General features: G+C 34.9%; 1 protein-coding gene across 6 annotated transcripts in view; it reads left to right on the plus strand.

Annotated features, from left to right (window-relative positions):
- Positions 1-25939, plus strand: part of LOC150101210 (nuclear factor 1 X-type-like) — a 675427-nt gene that overhangs the window by 218193 nt on the left and 431295 nt on the right. For all 6 annotated transcript variants that reach the window (XM_090401618.1, XM_090401622.1, XM_090401623.1 and 3 more), the window contains exon 4: positions 6676-6867. In XM_090401618.1, coding sequence (XP_090257744.1) covers positions 6676-6867 — 192 coding nt within the window. The remainder of the gene's footprint in view (positions 1-6675; positions 6868-25939) is intronic.

Consider the following 25939-nt stretch of genomic DNA (forward strand, 5'->3'; position numbering starts at 1 on the left):
TTCCTATTTCATCAATTCGCTAGTCTGGTGAGACAAACCGATTTTAGAAAAATCCCTTTTTTATCAGGGCAAATTATATCTGTCATGCTTTCCATATTACTTAATAAACTCGCTATCGGCATATAGTTTTGATTTTTTTGCTATCAGGTTTACAACCACATAACTAGCTTTTACAATAGAATCTGTTTCAATTGTTATTTTTTTAAAAAAACTTTGTTGAGATGATAGACTTTTTTTCAGTAATAAATTTAGTTTAATCCTTTATCCAAGTGTGAGCAAACAAAGTATCTTCAGGACTGGGGTAAGGTGGTACAACACTGGGCAACTCGTTGCAAAGGTGGAGCTAGCTAACATCACTGCTATCTCAGTATCTCCCATAATGCAAAACACATCTCCTTGCGGATATGTATAATGTTATGCATTAAGGGAAGGGCCACTATGCAGACTAGTTTCGACCTTTATTGAGGTCTCTTCAGTGGGAGCCATGGGTAGTAGCCCTTCCCTTAATGCATAACATTATACATATCTGCAAGGAGATGTGTTTTGCATTATGGGAGATACTGAGATAGCAGTGATGTTAGCTTGCTCCACCTTTGCAACGAGTTGTCCAGTGTTGTACCACCTTACCCCAGTCCTGAAGATACTTACAGGTGCAAACTTTGTTTGCTCACACTTGGATAAAGGATTAAACTAAATTTATTATATATCTAACCAAGTGAAAAATAAACTTTCAACATCTTTCTCTAAATCCAGAGTAATTTAATAAAAAGGTGGCACACCGTTTGGCAACTCCTATAGGTAGAGATGACCTTGCTAATGCTTCTGGCTGGTATCTCCACTTGGGCTTGGCTCCCACTGAAGAGACCTCAATAAAGGTCGAAACTAGTCTGGGTAGTGTCCTTCCCTTAATGCATAACATTATACATATCCGCAAGGAGATATGTTTTGCATTATGGGAGATACTGAGATAGGAGTGATGTTAGGTTGCTCCACCTTTATAACGAGTTGCCTGGTGTTGTACCACCTTACTCCAGTCCTGAAGATACTTTCAGGCACAAACTTTGTTTGGTCAAACTTGGATAAAGGATTAAACTAAATTTATTATAGTCTAAACATGTGAAGAATAAACTTTCAACAGACTTTTTTTCAGTTCTGCTATTTTGTCTTTACGACACATTCCTTGATACGCACTAAATTTCGCAGCATGTTTTTGCATATAATACCTTTTCAAATTGTAGTCTTTGAAAACTGGCACAAATTCCCTACAAATTAAGCAGATTGCCTTAGTATTTGCCTCGACAAAAAAGTAGTCATCTGTCCACTTTTCGTTGAACAATCTTCCTTCTTGTATAATTTTTCTTTTTTTTGGTTCAGTTTTCTTTGGAGACACTGTGGAAGCCATGCTGAAATTAAAGAAAAAAAATAGATTGAAAATTAGAAAGCAAGGTCTAATAATCACCAAATTTTTACTACTAAAAAAATTACTCGCCAAATCACCAATAAACACACGTAACGTCTGCACCTTTCTTCGGTGTCAACTCGACTCTTACACATTGAAAGCCGTACCAGCATACCCATGGCGCACATAGAGAGACATCTATGGCATGGTAAAAGTAGGATGCAAGTGCACTAGCACACAATTTATTATGTCGAGAAGTAACTACTCGCATCGCCTGCAATTTTGAATAAATACAATTATTTGAGAATGATTTTATGAATCTTTCATTGCTAAAGAACATGTTAAATTCAAAAATTCATTGCTTATAAATTAATAGCATGTTAAAACTGTATTTGTAGTATTATTAATGGTATTTTTAGTAGCAATTTCATAAAGTTTGTAAGTTTATGATTTTTTTTGTTGGGCCGCATTGATAGCCATCTTGCACCCCATGCGGGTTGGACAAGCCAGCTCTAAAGCATAGGTGGCCAACAGCAGGCCTGCAGGCCACATGCAGCCCATAACATGATTTTGTGTGGTCTGCAATAGAATAAAAACTATATTAAATTATATGTATTATCAGTTTAGTTATTAGTTTCAACCGCGTATTTTCTGATTGATATACTAATATACTAGTTATATTCATTATTTCTGATGATGGAAGCAATTTATATTCTCAACACGGAATCAAATTTGCTTTATATATATATATATATATATATATTTAGAAAGATATTTAATGACTAAAAAACTGAGAATTAATTAAAAGCTTTAATGATAAAAAACACAACTAGTTTTGGCTTTTAACAGCTGTCATCAGGTATTTTTTAGGAAGAGAAAACAATAATAAAAACTGAAGATTCTAAAAAACTGAGAAGCACAGATAAATTGCAAAACATAATTGAAATAAAAAATGTTAGATTAACATTCAAGTTGTTCTTTTTTACATGCCATTGTTTGTTGTATGCATGGTAGCAGACTCTCGAGAACGCCAGTACTGAATAACAGCAGTATGGCTATCAGGGATGTTATAGATAGATATAGAAATATGTAATTAAATTTAATTTAACAACTTATGTTTAAATCAATCAAGTATTTTATATTGTTCTCCCAGTAGCAAAATGATTTAACAAATATCGTAATTCAATACCAATAACTATTGTCTTGAAAAAATGCAGAGCTTATTTTTAAGTTCTGTCTAAGTGTGCAGCCCGTGATGCTACCACTCATCATATATTGGCCCTCGTATAGAATGAAGTTGGCCACACCTCTAAAATAAACAAACAGCAATACAAAAAGAAGACAAAAGGTGCAGGAAAATTGCAAAATATCTGCTAATATAATCCAGAACCTATCCTTCTAAAGACATCTTTACTAAGGACGTCACACTGACAGAATTAGAAACAGCAACTATCAAATTGACCCTGACAAATCACCTGGAATTGATCTTATATTTGGACATATGATTAAAAACATGGGAAAAATATCACAAAACTGCCTTCTGAAGGTATTTAACATTTCCTGGAATACAGATAAACTGCCAAAATTCTGGAAAAGGTCAGTCATTATACCCTTAGGAATTGGCTCTTAGAAAATAACAAGATCATCTTCTACCAAACTGCATACATGTCTCAACATAGTACAGACGATCAATTATTTTATCTTTGCCAATCAATCATAGATGATTTTCAAGAAAAACCGCCAACAGCAGTCTTCTTGGATCTTACAGCTGTGTTCAATCGCATTTGAAGACAAAAGTTAATAAAAATTGCATGCCTGGATAGGATAATCTAGACTAAAGATATCATCTACTTTACAATATGATAATGAAATTAAAAAACAGATTGACTTGGAACACCTGTCCATTGAAATAAGCAAAGACCCATTCTTTTCCACACTATCAAAAAACACAACGATTAACTTAGATCTCTTAGAACCTTGATGAAGCACTCAACCAAGGAGGACCAGTGGTTTTTCTAACTCTACCTCAAGGTGAGGAAATGCAAATCAAAACCACAGCTAGCAAAATAGCTTCAAACTTCACTTGTGAATTAACAGCTATACAAGCAGCTCTGAAGTTCTATCTATCTAATCCAGTAAGAAACATTACAGGTGGAATAACCATCCATGGTTGACTCAAAATCTGCACTTGAGGCATTAAAAAATGGGAAAACAAAACTCGCACTGGAAATTCATGAACAACTAATAACTTTAAATTTGAAAAATAAGAACTGCACACTTCAATGGATACCAACCCATGTAAATATTGAAGGCTATGAGAGAGCAGACAGACTAGCCAAAAAAGCAAGGTACTTACCTCAAAAATTACACCCACTATCACTAATTGATGCTAACTCTGTTGCAAAAACGGATTTGTAAAACAAACTATCAAGAAGAAGAATGAAATCAGCAAAATTAATGAAAACAGAAGTAACCACAATCATCACCAGACTAATGACGGAACATTTTAAAGCCATGAAAATTCATCCAGACGGTACTGGAGACTATGAGACATGCAAGAACTGTTCAGGAGTTGAACTAACACCTGCCCATATCTATTCTTGTCCAGCAATTGCTGCTGTTCTACAGAAAATTGACGATAACCCTATAGAAAAGCTCTACTCCAAAGTTCAACAGATTGCCAAAGCAGTTCTACAGTCCCACGGTCATATCTAGAAGCTCTTCAACGGACTCGACAACAACTTAGCTTTCCATACAACACTTATGACTATTCTTCCCAGCTGCTTATAATTTTCATAACGGACATCATCCTTATGCACATGGTATTCCTTCTGTGTGTGCATGAGGATGATGTTGCATCATTTAAGTATTTTTTTAAATGCTTCCCATGCAGTGTCGATATTCTTCCCATCCAGCAACCGATACCATTCCATTGAACTCCGTATACTCCTCAGTTGGTCATAATTTCCTGCTTTGTAGTTCAGCATATAACCTTTTCTGAATGGAACATTCATAAACTTAGTCACTTCCCAAGTGAGTATTGCATAATCACTCACCAACTAATTGTTACATCTTTTACTGGGGCACCCTCTAACACTATAATCAAATCTACTCAAGTTCCTTCTGTCACTTGCTGCTTGAGGAACTTGTCTTGCAGTAGCTCAATAAATTCAGTGCACAGATTTGGTCACCAGGTTTTTATGGTGATAAGGACATGTTAGAAAGGATCCAGAGAAGATTCACAAAGGTGATTAGTGGTCTTTTTAATGTGGAATTGGAAAAGCTTGAGAATAGGAGGAGGTATATGATTGAGAGATGTAAGTTACTCATGGGTTGTTGTCAGGTTGACATGGAAGAGATTTTTCATAGAATTGGAGGGGGGGGGGAGGAGTAGAATAAAAGGCCATCCCTAAAAACTGTATACAGTTTTCAGGGATGACCTCTTATTCTACCAGGAGGGTTTGAGCAGGAAACTGAGGATCAAGTTCTTTTTATGGAGAGTAGATTTTGCTGAGTTGAATGCATTGCCTGAGTGTGTTGTGAATGTAGACACATTGTATCAGTTTAAGGCACAGTTGAATGAGTTTGTGTGTGATAGTGTGTGCCTCCCACAATGAGTCTCTGACTTCATGGAGGTCAGATGCTTAATAATAATAATAATAATAAGCTAGTAGCAAATTGTCATGTATTCTGTCCTGTTGCCTCTATCTCTAGCCTCTAATGCACTGTCTTCCACATTTCTGTCCTCCTGCCAACCTACTCTTTTTTGTTACAGTTATATGCTATTAGTAATACCCATCCTTCATCTTATTCTATCCTCTCTGAAAATATTATATACCACACATTCTAACCTTTATAACTATATCATGCATGAGCCAAGTCTCACTAATTCCTGTGAATTTTGGTAAAGTTGCATCAGCTTATGCTGGGGCAAACTTGCTATTATTCTTGTTGCTTTTACCTTTAGCATATATAAAGTGGATAGTGCATATATAAAGTGGGTCCACAACTACGTTTTGTTGACTATCCCATTCAAATTTGTTACCTACTGATGATTAAATTGGCATTGTTTGACTATTCTCCCATTCACTCACATGAAAGGTACCACCATACAAATACTCACTTGCATCCTCTTCCAATACTGAGCCTCCCTGACTTTGCACTTCTGCACTCTGTGAGCAACACTTTCTCGAGACACTTAACTCCAGATCTGTTCCATTGCAATCCATCGATCATAAAAGTTCTTCTGTCTGTCAAATTTAGTTCATATGTCTACAAACTTGACTATTCCACCTGCACTGCCTACACATTGATTAATTTGCAATTATCTCTCTCCTTTTGTTGGAGAGTAACTTGCTTTTATCATACCATTTATATTACTTGTACTGCCATCGCTATTCTTCATCCGCAGTCATTATCAGTAATCCCCTTCCTTCTTATTTTGTCTTTTTTTTTTTTTTTTTTTCTGAATACACTGTACCTGTTATAGTCTGCTCCTTTAAGGATATGCTTTTCTGTTAATAAGATATTAGTGTTAATAATTTTTGTGTTTTCCATTTATTTATATTGACTAATGCTCGCTAGCCTTAGTTTCTGGTCTCTGCATTTGGCACTGACAACATTATTAATAACATGCATGATGACTGACCACCAGGTTGATGGATATTTAAGCAACTCAACTCAGTTACTTTTCCCATGACTATAGTCACCACTTCTCTTCTGTGACAAAAAAAATGTATTTTGGTTATACTTGCCATAATATCTTTTTCTATCTCATTCACATTGATCTGTCATCTTACCATCATGCCACCAAACTACTATAATATGTCTATTGTCTCTAACAATTTGTATTTAGTCTTTAACTGAACAAGCTTGTCCTTGATCTTGGATTCAAATCCATTAAGTTGTAATCCATCTCATCCATACTTGCAAGTACAAATCCTTCTTGCTATCAAAGTCACCCCTCACAGTAGCATACTGCACATCATTTTTACTACATGCCTGACTACTTGAATTACTTGCTGTCACAGTTCTTCTTAGTTCATTCAGGCAACACATTAACAATTCATTCTTTTTGTCATCTTTTTCAATTCTCCCAATATTCTATTGGTTTATAACCTTTCTTGCGGAATTATTATTAAAAAGTCTTTACCTCCATACCTTTTTATAAATCTTTAATTTTTGGTACAAAGTTTACCTAAATTAGATAAGATTCATTAATTTATATGTAGTGTTTAAATTTGTGATTAAGGATAAATTTCTTTTCTCATTCCCAGAATGAGCGGACTGAAGTGAAGCAAAAGTGGGCATCACGACTTCTAGGCAAGTTAAGGAAAGACATTACTCAGGAGTGCAGGGAAGATTTTGTACTAGGGATTACAGGAAAAAAGAGAGCAACATGTGTGCTTAGTAATCCAGATCAGAAAGGGAAGATGCGACGAATAGATTGTTTACGTCAAGCTGATAAAGTAAGCCAGTATATAAAAATTAGATTCCTTCAAAAATATTGTTGTGAAAATATTGGCTAGCTAATATTTTCTAACACAATTATTTGAATTTTTACACACAGTCTAGTGTCAGACTAAGAATGGATAGAATCTTAAGTTGTAATATGGTAGTTTTGTGTTATGTGTATTTGGCAAGTCTGCATACGTTCATCTTCAAGGAATATGTTACTTGTTGGGAACCTTTCTTCAGCTACCCTCTGATTTGCTGCCCTTGCATTTTGCATCCATGAGAAATAAGAGTATATCCGTGTTCTGTAAGTCATTTTAATTGATTAATTATAACTTTAATATCATAATATAAACATAAAATTATAATTTGTAATAAAGTAAGGAAATGACTTTTAAGAAATGCATTGTAATTGGCATTTTTATATTGTTATTCCATTCATTATTATAGCTGTGGTGTCTAGAATTTAATTCGCTTTTTATTTTTATTTTTTTTTATCCTATGGTATTATTACACCAGATCATAGAGGGCAAATTCATGTATTTTATACAGCATCTTTTTTGGGTTGTTATCAAGTTTGCATTTAGAAATATTCATACAAGTTAGTAAATGCAGTGGTGATACTTCCTCAATGTTACAGATTTTGTAGATGGGGAAGACTTTTTTGCCATTGTTAAAGTTGATTGGTCTGCTGAATACCAGTGAGTCATGTCCTGTAGAATCATTCTTTTTACATTTTCCTTTTGAGTAGTTTTAAAAAGATCAAAATCTGTGGTATCCTTGACGTTGCAGCCATTTTTGTTACTTCATCTCTTGATGGCTAATGTAGCAGTTCTTAATAGCTTGAAGGGCTGCTAAGGAATTTGTGAAAACTATAAATTCCTTTGAGTTCTGTTCATCCAAATGTTGCAGTGCTAGGGTAATGGCTATTAATTCTGCATGGTATGAGTTGCATTCTTTACTGTTGATTGTTTTTAGCTCTATATTTTGAGAGTTATAGATGAGCACACTGCTCCTGGAATTGCCACTTGGATTTTTGGAGCCATCTGTGTAGATCATTATTGAGTCAGGTCCATATTTCATTATTTTTGAAAGATTGTTTTCTAGGGTTTTTTCTTGTGTTTCCCTATTTCAAAATTAATACCTATATTTTTCCTGTCTTGATTTGGAGGAAATGCTGGGTAGTTGGCTATTTTATTTGGACAATCCAAGGGAATTTTATTTTTCATGATTTTATGCTTTGTCGATTTTTTCTTTATTCTGTTTGTTGGTTGCCACTTTTTAAAAAGTTCACTTGAAAAAGAGTCGACTCTTTTTTCTACAAATTTAGTAAGATTTTTTTGCCACCTAATTTTTAAAGGAACAAGGTTGGATTAGAATTCTGCTATTTTTCCAGGAGTTGTATTTTTATAAGCTTGTCTAAACTGGTTTGTGATGTTTGCATCCAGATGGGCGAAGCATATTCCATTATTGGTCGGATAATAGAGGGGATTTTGTTTATGTTTTTTTCTATGTCTCTAAGTATTTCTTGATGGCTAGTGCAGCAATTCTTAATAGCTTGAAGGGCTACTAAGGAATCTGTGAAAAATATAAATTCACATCGGCTCCCCACTCTTTACCAGAGATACTTTTCATGATATTTAGTCTTTTTGTTCTGACTGCAACAGTATTGATATATTTATTGAAGCTTAGTCATGGATGCAGAGTAACTCCAAAGTATTTGGAGTTACTCTGCATCCAAAAAAATCAACTAATTACATTAAATGTAATTAGTTGATTTTTTTAGCTTAATCTTTGGTCTCCACTTTCTGAGGTGGTTATTAATGGTAAATACACAAATTTCTGATTTAGTAGGGTTAATTTTGATTTTTTAGTTTTCACAGTATGTAGATAAACTTTCAATGGCTTTGTTTAAGTGACCTTCTGCTGTTTCTAAGTTGTTGTGACTTGAGAATAGGACCAAATCATAAGCAAATATAGCTATCTTTGTTTCTTTATTTATATTTTTGTCATTTAAGTAGATGGAAAAAAGGATGATAAAGGATGATGATGATGAAAAAAGGAGTGGGCTCAAAATGCTGCCTTGAGGGAGTCCCTCTCTTATTTTCACTTTCTTGGAAAAGGTATTATTTATTCTAACTCGAATTGTTCCATTTTTTTCTTAGAAAGTCATAAATCCAGTTTAGAACTTTTCCTTCTATTCCATTATGACAAAGTTTAGAAAAGAGTTTCTGTCTCCACACCTTGTCAAAGGCATTGCTAAAATCTATAAAAGCTGCAATGGTGGATTTGGTAGGTTTTATCTGGAAATTATCTTAAATTGACTGGGTTAAGTAGAAAAGTTGATCAGTTGTTGAGTGATTTCTTCTGAAGGCATGCCTGAAAATGTGGTAGTATATTATAATAAATTTAGTTTAATCCTTTATCCAAGTGTGAGCAAACAAAGTTTTCGCCTGAAAATATCTTCAGGACTGAATATGGTGTTGTACTACCTTACTGGGGTAAAGCAGTACAACACCGGGCAACTTGTAGCAAAGGTGGACCAAACTAACATCACTCCTATCCCAGTATCTCCCATAATGCAAAACACATCTCCTTGCTGATATGTATAATGTTATGCATTAAGGTTATTTTTGTTTAGATAATAATTCAAACATTTGATTTAATTCAAACATTTTTTCCATCAATTTGCCTGGAATTGAAGTCAGTGAAATTAGTTGATAACTTCCTGGTTGGTCTTGAGGTCTGTTAGGCTTCAAAATTGGTGTGATTGTGGCTGTTTTCCAGTCTTTTGGAGCCTTACCTTGTTTTAGGCTATCGTTATATAGGTGAAGTAGCCAATCTAGGGCTAGGAGAGGAAGATACTTGATCATAATTCCTTGTATGTTATCTGGTCCAATGATTTATTTATATCTAGTCTCTCTAAGGCATTGCTGAATTCAGAGATTGTAAATGGGTCCCAGAATAATTTGTTTTAATATTTTGGGAAATTTGCAGCATTTTTCTGTTGTCGAGCCTGTTTTGATATTTGATGGTCTTTAGTAAAGACCATCAAATAGCAAATATTATCAAATACTAGTATTCATCTCTAGTTTGCTTATATTTTGAAAATGAAAGGCCAAGGTATTTGCCATCTCGCTATCTCCAATTTTGATATTTCCATCCAGGTATTTTAGCATGTTAGTCTCACTTGCCTTTGGTAGGTCTCCTTGTAAATTAGCAGTCAGTTTCCAAAGTTTGGTATCTGAAGTGTTTGGATTTAAGTTGTGGCAAAATTCTTGTCACTTAATTTTCCATAAAATGATCCAGTTGTAGTGATGTGGTGGAGATTGTTGCCATTACCATTTTGCCTATAAAAGTGTGGAGTAGGAGGTGCTTATTTCAAGTAGACATCAACCAGAACTAGTTCATCATCATACAGTAGTGAAAACTACTGCCTAATTGCATATCTCTTCATTCATACTGAAAGTATAGTTAACATATCTTACAATTGTTCGTAGTGTTACCTTTATCAGAGTAAAATGATTTTGTTGACAATATTCATGTTGTTGTTGTTTATTTGACAACTTTAATGATGTCTGTGACAGTTATATCATTCAAAGAATTTTCAGGTAACCATCTAGTATACTCCTGAACATGCTGAAGGTAGAATGATCAGAAAGATTTAGAATAGTGAGACAAAGTTTACTGTATCTTGAAGTGAGAGGGGGATATACCACAGTATCTAAATGGAAAGCCTCTTATGCTCAGAAGACAGCATGTCCCATCTTCTCACAATTACATTATCACTGAATGGAATGATTTGTGTGGAATCTCACTAGCATGAATCACAGGAAAAAAAAAAATGAGTGTATCCTCACTCCTGAAAACATCAAAAGTTGACTACATGGGAGCCTAATAATTAGAAAAGTAATGCAACAAGCACTTCAAAGATATGATTCTAGACCCATTAATAGTTAAATAGATACATCTGTGCAAATATAAGAATCCAGGACTACTAAAATACATTGTATATCCTAGACAGCATTGGATTTGATAACATCTGGGCAATTTTTCCTGATGAGAAAGAGATATATACTAGCTGTCCAGTTCTCATCCTTTAAAAAGAAATAAACCCAAGACTGATAAAAGTATATCTCACAACACCAGTGCAATTTTGCTTGCAGGTATATTTAAACTCTATATCATCCTTGTGGGTATCCCATTCCATGAAGTCTCACTAAGCACCTGGTATATTGGTACCAGGTACTGAGTGAGACTTCATTACAAATATATCTCAGGATGACCTTAGAATCTTATGTTTCATTTGACACCCTTTATACTTGTAATGAGGGAATTAAATGGCCCAACATTCTACAATAGTCCCTCTCTCTCTCTCTCTCAAACACATCTTCTTCAATATGCTCACTTGATTATTCATTGCTGTTTACTTAGGTCTGTTCACCTCCTCTTACTCTGCCCAACATTTAAGTGGGAAACCGATAACAGATTATATGGTAACGATAATTTTTTTCATGTGAAATACATTTTATGTGGACCACCATCTACTCTATCTTGGATATCACAGTGGAAAATATGTAAGTTGACTGTTCACTTTTTCTTTCCTAGCAAAATTTGATTGTTAACTAGCTTATCTTCTATTAGTGACACAATAGAAGTGAATCATGCTACAGCATGTATATATATAGAAGCTGCCTCAACTGCAGCACCAAGAATATCAAGTTGGTGTTCCTCCTCTTCTCATGCCCTCAGTCTTCTCCAGCATAGCTGCCTTTTCGATTGATTCATTTGCTTGCACGATATGTCTGAAGTACATCAACTTCTGTTTAGCAATCATTGCTAAAGAGTAGATATTGTTCAAGAGTAGATTAACACAAGCAATTGGAAATACTTCAAGAGAAAACTTTGCTAGAATCTCAGCAACAGCTTCATATTCACCTAACCTGGTTGGCCAAGTGAATATGAACTTTTCAACTGACCAGCTGCTGCAGTTAGGCTGGAAAAGAACTTCACAATCAGGTGTGAGATCACCTTCTCTGCTTAGCGGAGGTTCGAAGTGGCTTGAAAAAGTTCTGTTTGGTCTATAGAGCTGGGTTTTTGGATGGTGTAAAAATACATATACACACAAACATAAATATATATATATATATATATATATATATAAAATTACTAAAAATAAAATATATATACCGTATTTGCCGGCGTATAAGACGCTCCCCCCCCTTTTTTTGTACACATTTTTTAGGAAAAAAAACTTTATCACTGAATATTATAATGAATTTGCAATATTTCAAATATAAAGTAATAAGTAGGTCTACTTTCAACAAATACCTAATCTAACTAGGAAAGAGTACCCACCTTTTAATCTTTTTCGTCAAAACTCAGAAATTCATTTCCAGAGCTAAATGAAGAGACACTTGAAACCTCTTCAAAATCAGACTGAGTCCTCATACAACAAATTGCCCTCTGTACCATCCAGTGCATTACTAACACCACACTTCTTAAATGATTTAACCACTGTCTCAGTTTTCACAGCATCCCATGAAGCTTTGACCCACTCACAAACTTGCAAAATGCTAGGCCTCTCGAAATGGCGTAACCTCAAAATCTGAAGACTGCATCCAGCTGTTCCACTTCTCCTTAATAAATCCCTTAAATTGTTTATTAATACAGACATCTAAATGTTGAAGCTGACTAGTTAGACCTCCTGGAATTACAGCTAACTCAGTTTTCAATTCCTTGAGTTTATTTTTTAACATCTTCTGTTCTGTGAGAACAAAACTGATCTCATACTAGCAGGGCAGGCTTCTTCAACAGGGCGCCTAGACCAAATTTTATCTATCCATAACTTCATTCCTCCTCCATCCATCCTGCCTTTTGTGTGAATATTTACAAACACTCCTTTAAGCAGTTTTTCTTTGGGTAGCGTCTTCCTTTTAAAAATCAATAGTGGTGGTAATTTTGCAGAATATTTTTTTTTGGGGAGGGAGCACATGCATGCGGCCAACAATGAAGCCAACAAGAGAACAGTTTTGAATGCATAGACTTCAACGTTTCTACGTTGAATATATATATACACTAACGTTCCGTGTTGTTTACAGTTATTTCCTCTAGGTTTTACTTGTTATTTTTTTTGTAATGTGCACCTGAAGAAGGCTGATACAAGCTGACACTAGTTTTGCTATTAAACTTTGTTTTCTTTCTTGGTTTCTAGTCATTCAATATTTTTTAAAAAATGTATATTAATGGAGTGAATCAATCTTCCTACATATATTTTCTCCAGATTTTCCCAAAATATTTCTATATGTCTGACAATCATTTCCTACTCTCGTATTCTCAAATTCATCTCTTGTATTTTCCTTTTCTTTGTATACTTTGCTTTTCTTCTATTCCTACAAACCAAAATCGAAGGGAGTGAGATCTGGAGACTTTGGTGGCTAATGAATGGGACCACCACGGCCAATCCATCTTTCAGGGAATCCTCGATTTAGATATTGTGTCACCTGATGGGCAATAATGTGTAGGAGCTCTGCCATGATGAAAGAACATACCAATCCTTGTAGCCAAGTGAGCATCCTCCAATAGTAGTGGAAGTTTATTTTGCAGAAATTGTAGATAAATTGGCCTTGTAAGATGATTTGGTAACATAACAGGCCAAATTAAGTGATTATAAATCATACAACACCACATGTTTACAGAGAAGCGATATTGAAAATTTTTTTCTACAGTGGTATGTGGATTTTCATCAGACCACTGATGCCAGTTGTGTGTTATTGATACTGTAACGGGTGAAAGTAGCTTCATTAGTGAAGAGTATTAATTGAATAAATCGGCGATTAGCATTTACTCACTGACAAAATCCAATCCACTGTCTTCATCTCCTGGGAACGTGTTGCTCACATAAAGTTCGGCATACTCTTGTATGCGAAAAACCAATATGTTCAAAAATTCTCCATGCACTTGTAGTAGGACTCTGTTCTACTGACTGAAGAATGTGTTCTACTTCATCCATATTTTGTTCATTTCCACGTTCAGAAGAAATATGACTGCTGGGAACAATACCAGTCTCATGCAGTTTGTTGTAAACACTCTTAAATCTGGTACCCTGTGGTTGGGAAACTGTCAACAGTATTTTCTGCAAGCAGCAACCAACAGCACTTCCATTACAAAAACCATAAATGAACATTATATCAGCATGTGTTAAGATGTGTGGCATTCTGAGCAACATTTCTAACATGAAATTGCATCGGGTTATAACTGCTTCTTTGTCGCATCTGATTCTGAGAACTGCATGTGCATCAGAGCTGTACGTGCCGCCAGATTCAAACAGCTGTATCTCCACATCCATTGGACACATGTTCATATGAACTTTTTTTTTACTCAGAATAATTGATACTGCCAAAATATTTACTATTCCTCCTGAAACCCTCTATACTTATGTCTATACTTATCTCCATGCAAAATATATACTTATCATTCTTTTGCTCAACAGTAATTTGCAGTTTATCCAACCTATTATTTTTTTAAATAATTTATCCAACCAATTCATTTTTAATAATTAATCTAACCTATTATTGTTTTTTAAATGTAAATCTTTAAGTAAATAAAGATTGGTTTACACCAGAGATTTTGGACTTATGGGAGAAAAAAAAGAATATTCAAAACAATAAAACCATGAAACAATAAAAGAAATATGGACTAATCATTTTAAAGAAACATTTGCAGCTGAAGAAAACATAGATTAAGATGCCTTCAACCCAGAAGAAACTTCTGACACAGAAGAAATACAGTAAACCCTTGATTTAACAGACAAATTTCTGGTCCGTATGTCACGTGTGAAAATTAACGCCCTGTTAATTTTAAAATACTTTTAACCAAGATTTGCTTATAATTAAATTAACAGTTTATTTTTTGTTATTAATTTCCTGTTATTTTTAACAAATTTTGGCGAATAGGCCATCATATGTTGGAAAAACACTGTAGTAATATAGCCGACATAAATAAGTCACCGCTCATAAAACATGCGCACCGAATGATTAGGACGTGATCACCAATCGCACTGTAATTGGTTTTTTTGTCGTGTGACTCGACTTTCTGCGGCAGTTTTATTACACACGTTTTCATAATTTTAGGGAGTTAATTATAAGAAAAAAGCAGAATTCAAAAGTTCAAAAAAAACTTGATAGTTTTTTAAAGCAGGATTACCTAAACCAAGCGCCTCAATGTTGAACATTAACTTCACATTAACTTATCTAAAAGTGTGTGTAAAACATTTTTTTTTGTTATTACAGTGCTAATATTGATAAAATTGCAGTATAATGTTAGATATTTTTATTTTAAAAAATTCACAATTTAACGTACACCCCTTAGTCCTATTAGTCCGTTAAATTGAGGGCTTACTGTACATAGAGCAGTCAAACAAATGAAAAATATTAAAGCACCAGACATAGACAATATTCAAAAAGAACTTCTAGAAAAAGGGGGGAGAAAGCATAATAAATTATCTAAGGGAACTGTTCAGCAAAATACTAAAGAAAGGAAATTATCAACAGAATGGAGAGACCAGATCAGTGGTGCACCCAGAGGGGTGGGGGGGGAGTGGCCTCCCCCCAAAAAAGGGGAAAAACAGAAAAATTTTCAAAAATTTTTTCTTAATTAAAATTCTTTTTTTTTTTATTTATTTATGTTATGTCGTGTCTTCTATTTCTATGTTAATTATGAATTAGCAATCATTGCAGATGCTCAGTCATAGGTCATATGCAATGCGTAGTGTGTATTCTCAAATCGTCTACTTACTACTTAACTTGCTCCCCCCAAGATTAAATCCTGAGTGCCCTAATGGGCCAGATCAGACCCATCCACAAAAAAAAGAAGTCAGATCCTGCACTAACTATAGACTTATCGCCCTTCTAAGCCATTACTATAAATTATTCATCAGGATTCTTAAAAACTAAGTTAAACATTCCTATGAAGAACAGATGGAAGAAGAGCAAATGGGATTTAGAAATAGCAGAAGCACAATAGATGCAATTTTCACATTAAACAGATTAGCAGATCTTATGAGAAACAAAAATAAAAAACTCTACTGCTGTTTTATCGACTTCAAGCATGCTTTTGACTCAATAAACAGAAGCAAACTCGTTAAAATTCTAGAAAACAGAGGATTCGACAAATACCTATTAAATCAAGAATTACTATTGAGAAACACAAGCAATAGTAAATTACAAAAAACATAAAAAGATCAAATAGCAGTTAAAACAGGAGATATGCAAGGCTGCCCATTGTCACCATATTTATTCAACCTGTACCTAAAAGAAGTATTAGACGAACGACTACAGATGTGTGAAGGCATAACTGTAAATGGAAGAAATATAACACATTTAAAGTATGCTGATGAAATAGTTATCACTACAGACAGCCAAGAAAAATTAGAAAATATCCTGACCAAGCTGCATCAAACAAGTAACAAATAGGATATGAAAATCAATTTTAGTAAAACAACAAAACTAATGGTAATTAGGAAGAAAAAGGCAAGCAATCCAAATGAAAATAGGAGACAATAATATAGAACAAGCAAAGCAGTTTAATTACCTATGATCACTGAAGATCTAGACTATTTCAAATCCATTAAACACAGAATCAATAATGGATGGCTAACAATGGGCAGACTACAAAAAATATGGAACAATAAAAGATTAAGCAAAGAACTCAGATTAAAGTTATACAAAACAATGATAATTCCCACAGTACTCTACGGCTCAGAATGCTGGATCTTAAGAAAAAAAGACATGGGTAAACTCAATGCTTTTGAAATGAAATGCCTTAAAAAATCAAAAGAACAAACTGGACAGAAAGAAAAACAAATGAAAAAGTCAGAGAAGAAGTTAACTTTAAAGAAACAATAATTACGACACTAAAAAAAGAGCCAACTAAGCTGGTTTGGATATGTTTCAAGAATGAACCCAGAAAGACTACCAAACATATTATTAAATGAGGAAAGATTGAGAAGATGCAACTTGCAGAATCTGGTGGACAGGAGGAAGAGGGGAGATAGGAGAGACCTACAAGTTAGTAAGGGGTTGTTATAGGATCAGTGCTGGAGAGGTTCTACAGGAAATAGTGGGAGGTCAGGGCAGAACCAGAGGTCATCCCTGGAAGCTGTATGAGTAAGGGAGTGAGAAGCAGGTTTTTTCATGTAGAGTTGTGAATGATTGGAATGCCCTGCCTGAGAGTGTGGTATCTGCAGAGAATTTGAGTGTATTTAAAGTGGTATTTAAAAGTATTTAAAACAGTATGATGAGCTGTGTGTATGATAAAAGGACCTCCCAGATAAGTCTTTGACTCCATGGGGTCTTGGGTAATAATAATAAATGGTAGAATTGAAGGAAATCCTATCAGAGGAAGACCAAGAAAGAAATGGATTGACAATATTAAAGAAAGCACCCACTTAAACTTCATAATAGAACTTCATAAAAAGACAGCAGACAGAAAGAAATGGCAAAAATTCATCTTTGCGGAACTCAACTTCTTCTCTTCCATGAGCAGAAGAGAAGATAATTATTGTTTTTTAATAATTCTATTAATTACTTATGCACTATGGTGTACTTCATAAGGAATCGATGTATTTTTAATTTGAAAACATATAGTAGCAGAATGATTAATTACATAACTTACATTGATAGAATCATTCAGCTGATAGTGTATATCATGTTGAGGTCAATTACCTGTGCTTCATTGTTGATCTGGCCTATATGTAATGTCTGTCATAACCTAGTTCTGTATATCTTAGACCAGGGGTCGGCAACCGGCGGCCAACAGGCCGCATGCTGTCCAAACTTGAATTTTTGGCGGCCCATAAAAGGTTGACCATACTGACATGGCATGTAGCCCGTTTAAATAATACATTTTTAATATGAATAATAAATTAAAAATAATTTTATACCTATACTTCGTGATGTCGCCGTGCAACTTGACGCAAATCAACCGTGTAAGTCATCATGAGTGGGGATAACAAAGACGCTTCATCCGACGCCAACCGAGATTTTGGTGCACTTTCACAGTCTCGTTCCCTGGTCTGTCTTTTAGTATATTTCAATAATTCAATAACATCAACTATTATTTTCAGAGGATATATATTTGTTAAAAATAATTTCAAAACTGGGTTCAAGAAAACGTAAAATTGCAGATGAAGGACTGCTGAATAGAACAGCATGTACTTCTTTATTGAAAATGGGGATAAGTCCCTTTGTCTTATTTGTCATAAAAGTGTTGCTGTTATGAAAGAATATAATATTCAACGTCAGTACAAGAATGTCGTACTTTATCTCGTAATTTCATACTTTAAATATTTCTTTAAATATTTGTGTTTTTTAAGATTGATATAATAAAAAATGATAACCTAATTACTTAAATATAAAGAGCCATCAGGCTTCATTTCGGCAATATAAACATTAATTAAATTAAGGGGATATTAGATCCCACATTGTTTTAAAACTGAATGAGAAACTCAAAGATTGGAATCAGAGAGTTTCATGCCGAATATAGTGTAAAATAGTATAAAAAACTATAAAAGTATCGGTGAATACTAGCGTGAGCTAAATGCAAGTAGTCCTAGAACATAGTACAAACACGGGCAACTCGTTGCAAAGGTGGGTAAAGTTCTGATCGTTATTCTTGGTATTTTCCATAATGTAAAAACACATTTCCTAGGAAATGTATGCTGTTATTACATTATGGTGGAAGGTCACTACCCAGACCGGTTTCAGCCTTTATTGAGGCTTCATCAGTAAGTAGCTAGACCAAATTAATACCAAAGGGTATAGCGAAAAGAACTTATATACTCTGCTATAACTTAATTATTTTTTTCACTCGCTATTTTCTCTTAATTAAACGCTTGCGGCCTGATTATAAAAAATTGAAAGTTAAATGTCGCCCTCGAGTCTGAAAAGGTTGCTGACCACTGTCTTAGACCCTTTGTGTAGGCCAACCACAGATGATTTAAGATAAGGCTTTGATTTTTATTACACTTCTGTTAGACATTGTGTTAATTTCAGCAGCTTCTTTGAATTTGCAAATATAGCTCTTAAATTCAGCATAGAGGAAAACTGACCAAAAAGTTCTCAGATCACCTTGTTTTCATTCATGGCATGAAAAGATAAGTCCAGTTTCTGCCCTCTTTTTTCTCTACCATCTCTCCATAATTGTTAATATACAAATTAAATATCCAAGTATAGAATCCTTTGATGTATAATAAATTCAGTATAAAATCAGTTCAGTTGTTTGCGGATGATGTGAAGCTGGGAAGGGTTATTAGTAATAGTGCAGATGTGGTAGTCCTGCAGGAGGATTTGAATAAGCTAGACAGATGAGCAAATGAATGGAGGTGTCAGTTTAATGCAGCAAAATGTAAGCACTTGAGGTTTGGGACACATTGATGGAACGTGGCATACTTGGAGGAGCTATACTGGAGGAAGTAGGAGAGACAAGAGATCTGGGGTTGATGATTGATAGAAACCTGAACAGGGGACATATTGCAAAGGTGGTGAAGGTAACACAGAGGATTGCTGCAATAATGAGAAGGACGCTGACCTGCAGAGATAAGAGTTATCATTCCATTGTATAAGACCCTGATCAGACCACACTTAGACTATTGTTCTCAGATTTGGTCCCCAGGATTTGAAGGGGATAAATTAACTGTGAAAAGGATACAAAGACGGATGACAAAGATGGTTTCAGGACTGTACAAGGATAGTTATGAGGATCGGCTGAGGGAATGTGGACTGCAGAGTTTGGTGGATAGAAGAAGGAGAGGTGATATGATTGAGACTTTTAAACTGTTGAGAGGTGGTTGCAGGGTTGACACTGGGGAGTTCTTTCACTTGGTTGAACAGCGGGAAGGAGTGATGACGAAGCCATCCCTGGAAGTTACGAAAGGAAACTGTGAGCAAGAGGGTGAGGAGTGGTTTCTTTGCATGGAGGGTGTTTGAACCATGGAATACATTGCCTGATGGTGAGAGTGAAAACGGTCAATGAATTTAAGGAGTGGTATGATAGACTTTGTGTTTCCTAGAAGAGACCTCCCACGATGAGTCTTTTGACTCCTTGGAAACCTTAATAATAATAAAATCATATGTGTACCACAGTAAAAATAAAATAATATTATTATTGTACAAATAGTTTGTTTTACTTATCACGAGACATCGTTAGTGTAAGTGAAGAACAACAGTGAGGAATTTTAACAAATAAACAGAGTGCAGTGTTACATTAGAATCCCTCTATACATGCAGTTGCTTGTTTGTTAGAAAACAAATATTATTAGGCTGAAATTTAATCAAAATATAACATATTTAATACAGTTAAGGATTACTTTTCCAGAATTTGAAAAAACACCAAACTATTATACAACTATGTGTATAATCAACTGAACCTTAATTGCAGTGACTACCTTTCATGGCTAAAGTCTGGGAAATTGTAATCCTCAACTGTATTGAATAAGTTGTATCTTAATTAAATTTCAATTAATTTTAATTTCAGACCAATAATGTTTATATCCTAACATGTAACTGCATGTATAGAGGAATTCTAACATAATGCACATAGTGTACTGTTTCTTTGTTCCTGTGAAGATTATGCCAATATATTACCTTTGTCACTTAGACAAAATATTGGCATAATCTTCATGAGCACTAAGAAATGCATTAAACACGTGCACATGGGTACCCTTGTAGTGAGGTAAATCCAGACGAAATGTGAAAAGCAGGATCCTACATTTTACTGGCACCCTTTATGGGTGTGGTGATGGAATCTTGTTTGAAGGTCTTAGTATGATGGTCTCTCATATTTTTGGTAAAGCGAGGCAGCTGAATTTGTTAAGATTTAGAGAATGTTGTAGTGCTATGGTGAATTCTATGAATAGTCTCTTCAATTTTTATCTGCTTTTGTATATAAAAGGAAAGCCTCCCCCCCCCCATTGGATCCAGTGATTTGTATCAGTGGCATGGTCTGCTACTCAGACCATGCCATTGATACAAATGCAATACTGCAATAGAGATGATGGACATAGTTTCTTTGTTCTGTACATATATTAGCTGCTCTTCCAGTTTGTCCAAAGTAAACTAGTTTCCAAGAGCAAGGGGTACTATAGATACTAGGATGATCCTCTTTATCATAGAGATAGAGAGGATCTTTTGGTTAGCAGATAAGGGTAGCGAATTTTTGGTATGCCTTAAAGGAGTTCTGTCAAGAACCCTATCTTCTGTGTAGCTACTCACCAGAAGCTATTATGTCATGTACCAAGTAATATATCAATAAATATTGATAAATCTAGTTATATATCTACTTTGGTGCCAGTCAATAGTTAATATTCTTCTGTTGACATCTTGCTGTACTAAAGAGGATCAGAAGCTGTATTGGCAGACCTACTTTGTGACTTCTGTAATGCTTAATAGCCAAAATTTTAAGTGGGAAATTAGTTGCTAAATCTTGTACATCTTCATAATTTGAAAAGTGTTTTTTGTAGGAAAAAGGCATCTGGATATTATACCTTAACATAATTTTTCCTTTTTTTTTTTTTCATTTTCTTGGAGAAAAACCATTTATAAATTAAAAGATGCCAAGAAATTATATCATCATCATCAAATTCCTGCCATGTACCCTCAAGGGAGTGTACAGGATATGATAGTACTACATGAAAAAAATTACATCATTACTAACTGCCTATCTACAATTTTCCTCCAGATCACTCTGTTACTTGTCAAGACTCCAACATTATCAAATCTTATATTTCTATCATCTAAGGCACTTCGTACCTTATCAATCCACCTATATCTTGGTCTTCCTCTGGGTCATTTTGCTGCCAACCTGGCAGAGAACACTTGTTTTGCTAATCTTTCCTCGCCCATTCTGTTTAAGTGACTATACCACCTGAGATTAGCTCTGCTAACACATTCCTGGATGCTGACAGTGCCAAGTTCTTTCCTAATATCCTCATTTTTAATATGATATTGCCATTGATGCCATCTGTTCACGCCTCTAATCTTTCTCAGGACTCTCATATCTGCGGTCTCTAGTCTTTGGTCAAGTGTTTTACTTCTGACCCAGCTCTCAGTTCCATAATTTAAAACTGGTTTGAACACTGCCTTGTATAAAGCTAATTTAGTGTTCCGACTAATTTCTCTCTTATTCCATATGAATTTATTCAATTGACTTCCCACCATACCAGCTTTGCTGATTCTGTTGTCTATTTCTATATTTAATTTACCATCTTCACTAAAAATCGTGCCTGAGTAGCCGAAATGTTTAACTTGTTCCACAGGTTCTCCATTCACAACACAGTTGACATTTTCAATGATTCTGCCTATTTTCATTGTCTTTGTCTTTTTATTGCTGATCTTCATACCATATCTATTACAACAGCTATTCAATTTAGTCAGAGAATCTTGCAGACTTGAAGCGGATTTATTTAGAAGTATAACATCCACATAAAGCAAAGAGCTGACATTAACATCTCCAATTTTGATATCATGTTTAATACCACTTTCCTTCATAATGTGATCCATATAGATAATGAATAAAAGAGGGGATAATGTACATCCTTGTCTCACACCAGATTTAACATTAAACCATCTTCCTGTACTTCCTTCAAGTACTAACTGCTGACTTTAACTCAAATAAAGACTAAGTATTGTTTGGTATAATGCCCCATTGACACCATATAACTGCAGCGTATTGAATAGCTTCATTCTTGGCACCTTATCATATGCCTTTTCCAAATTGACAAAACTTAAATACAGATCTTTGTTATATTCCCATGCTTTCTCGACTATTTGTCGTAAAGTAAAGATCTGATCCTGACAGCCTCTGTTTGGCCTGAATCCAGTTGGTTCTTCACCAAGCTTTTCTTCCCCAATTCTTCTCAACCGTTTCTCAAGTATACTTGCATAGATCTTGCCAGGAACACTCAGTAGGAAAAAACCTCTGTAATTCTCACATTCAGTTTTATTTCCCTTTTTATATATGGGTACTATGAGAGCTCTACTCCAATCATCGGGAATTCGTCCCTCTGTCCAGGCTTTCTGAACTATGCAGTTCAGCCGCTGTAAGACTCTTATACCACCATACTTCAACATTTCTGGTCGAATATCATCTACTCCAGCTGCCTTCCCACATTTCAGGCCTTTGATGGCTTTTTCTACTTCAAGTATGGATATGTATTCCTGCCTGCATGCCTGGTCGGTGTTTTTTACCACTGTGCTGTTATCACTGCTTGTTTCCTTTAGCAGTTTTTCAAAGTAATTACTCCATACTTCAAGGATATCTTTTTCTCCCGTTTTCATGTCACCTTTATCATCTCTAACTCCTTTTACAGCACTCTTTCCTCCATTCCTAAGCTGCTGCAACAACGTCCAGAATATTTTGCCACCTTCTTTATATTTATTTTCTATATTCTTGCCAAAGTCCACCCATGACTTTTGTTTAGCTAGTTTTACACAGTATTTAGCATTCTTGCATTTGTCTCTATATTCTCTAAGAGCACAAGCTGACTTATTTGCCAGGAACTTTTGATATGCTTTCTTCTTTTCCTTCACTGCCTCTTTAACTTCCTGTGTCCACCAGGGAGTTCTGATTTTTTTATCCTTGCAGACAACCTTACCACATGCCTCTCTGGCAGAATCAATCAATGTTTTCTTCAGAGTTTGCCACTGAATCTCCAAGGTTTGATTCCTGTTCTCAAACTCTTTCATTTTTTCTTCAATAATCTTTGTGTATTTTAATCTACAGTTCACATCTGAGAGCTGCTCAACTTTTATTCGCTTTAAAACTTTCTTACATGTTATTCTTTTCAATATGAAATTCAATTTTATCCTGCTTAAGACTAAATAGTAATCACTTCCAATTTCAAATCCTCTGTACACTCTGGTGTTCTGCACCAGGGAGAAAACATCACTATCAACAATAACATAGTCAATGAGACTTTTCTTATTCCTTGCCTCTTCTCTCCATGTGAATTTGTGCACATTTTTATGTTGGAACATGGTGTTAGTAATAACCAGTCCATGTCTTGAGCAGAAATCCAACAGGTATTTGCCATTATTATTAGCTTTACTCTTTTCTCCAAATTTTCCCAAAATATTTTTGTGTCTCACAATCATTTCCTACTCTGCTATTTAGATCCCCAACAAGGACCAACTTTTCCTTTTTCATTGTGTCAGTTGCTTTTTCTAAAGCCTCAAAAAATTCCTCCACTTCTACCTTAGTAGAACCTTCTGTGGGACCATAGGCACAAATAAGTCTCATTGTCCAGTTCCCCATTCTCATATTTGCCCACATTACTCTACTTGAGACTGCCTGCCATTCAAGAAGATTAGCCTCGTATTTTGTGTTGAATACTATGGCTACTCCTTCTTTTCCTTGATTGTCATTACCTGAATATAACATTTTGTATTTATTGCTCAGAAAGATCTCACCAGTTTTGGTCTTTTTTGTTTGTCACCCCTATTATGTCGATCTGGTACTTATCTAATTCCTCAGCTAGCTCCATTTCTTTGCCATTCAGGCTTCTTACGTTGATAGTACTGATCTTTAACTCTGGTGATGTTAAGTTGGGGTTTGTTTTCAGATTTGTTCCAGTAGCTGACTTTTCGCTGTTCGCCCTGGTTCCCTGGCAAAAACAACGGGGGGACCTTGTTTAAGTGGGCGACGCCCCAGACGGCATGAAATTTTGTCATGTCGTACCTCATTTTTTATTTTGGTTTAACCAATAAGAATACAATTTGGTCGGCTAAATCCCAAATTGCCAGCCCATCCTCGTTCGTTCAGTATCCAAGTAGATACCCAACACGGTGCACCACGAGAAGGTGAGGATTGGACATTAGGTCAGAAGCCCTGGTCGGTTCTCTGCATTCCTTTAAAGGCTATGTGGAGGTCTCCTCTCAGTTATACAGCTTTGACCCTTAAGCACCCCTAGGTTTAATCCTTTATCCAAACAAGATCAAAGCAATCAAGGTATGTGCTTGAAGCACAAACATTGATTGATTATATATCTTTTAAATTTTATCTATCGATAAAAGATATTGATTATATCTTGTATCGATAGATCTTTTGATGGATGAATATATCTCAAATTCTTTTTCATCTCATGGCATATCTGATATGAAGTAACCTATCATTTCAATGCTTGTTAACTATTTTGTCAGTTAAAAGTTAAGCTGTACTCTTCATATTTGAAGAATGGACATATTTTCTGGGAAGACAGCAGAAAAATTGATCAATCTTGATACTATGCCCCTTTGATCTTTCAGCAAAGACAATTAGAAAAATTCAATTAGTATGTAGATAATAAAATGCCTTCACTGTTCTTTATCTGAATCCCATCCATAAACATGTCTAACCCAGTTATATATTTACTATACTTGATCGGCCAAAGTTAGATATGCAGGTTCCTCTGCTGTCAAATAGTGTAGTTTTTCAAGCTACTTTAATTCCTCCAATAAACAGGACTCACACTGAACTACCACTTATAGGCTTCCACAAACATCTTTCCCACTGTAAGATCTAAATTCACAGCCTGTTGGTGGCATTATCCACTTGGTAAGACAAGCCAGCAATTAGCTCTTAGGATGTCTGATTGTACACTGAAAATCCATACTCTGAGATAGTTCCTATTCTAGGTATAATATCTTATCCATCTAGTAGTGTCTGAAACATGGTTCATGACACATTTATTATATAACCGTTTTTAACTCATTAATTTTACTCTGATAATTTTAGAAATTCATAAATAATTAATTGCAATACTTCAAATCTAATTGACTTATTGCTTATACATGATGTGCTAGGCAAGGAAGCTATGAGTACCACCCTTGTCTGCTTAAGAAAAATTATAATTCTAGAGAATATTTAGCACAAATTTGCCATTGAAATTTTCTGAAGTAGGTAAAGGATACATACTTTTCTATGAACTATGTAAATGAAATTTGTAAAGTAGTTTTCACATAGTTTCCAAACTCATTCTTTACTGTTTCTCCATTTATTATAATTATATTTAATTTAGTCATATCTTTTGTTGATATAATTTTCTCCATATAT

Source organism: Typopeltis vanoorti, chromosome 12 (genome assembly GCF_054136105.1).
Source record: "Typopeltis vanoorti isolate ZY-2024b chromosome 12, IOZ_Tvanoo_1.0, whole genome shotgun sequence".
NCBI lineage: Eukaryota > Metazoa > Arthropoda > Arachnida > Uropygi > Thelyphonidae > Typopeltis > Typopeltis vanoorti.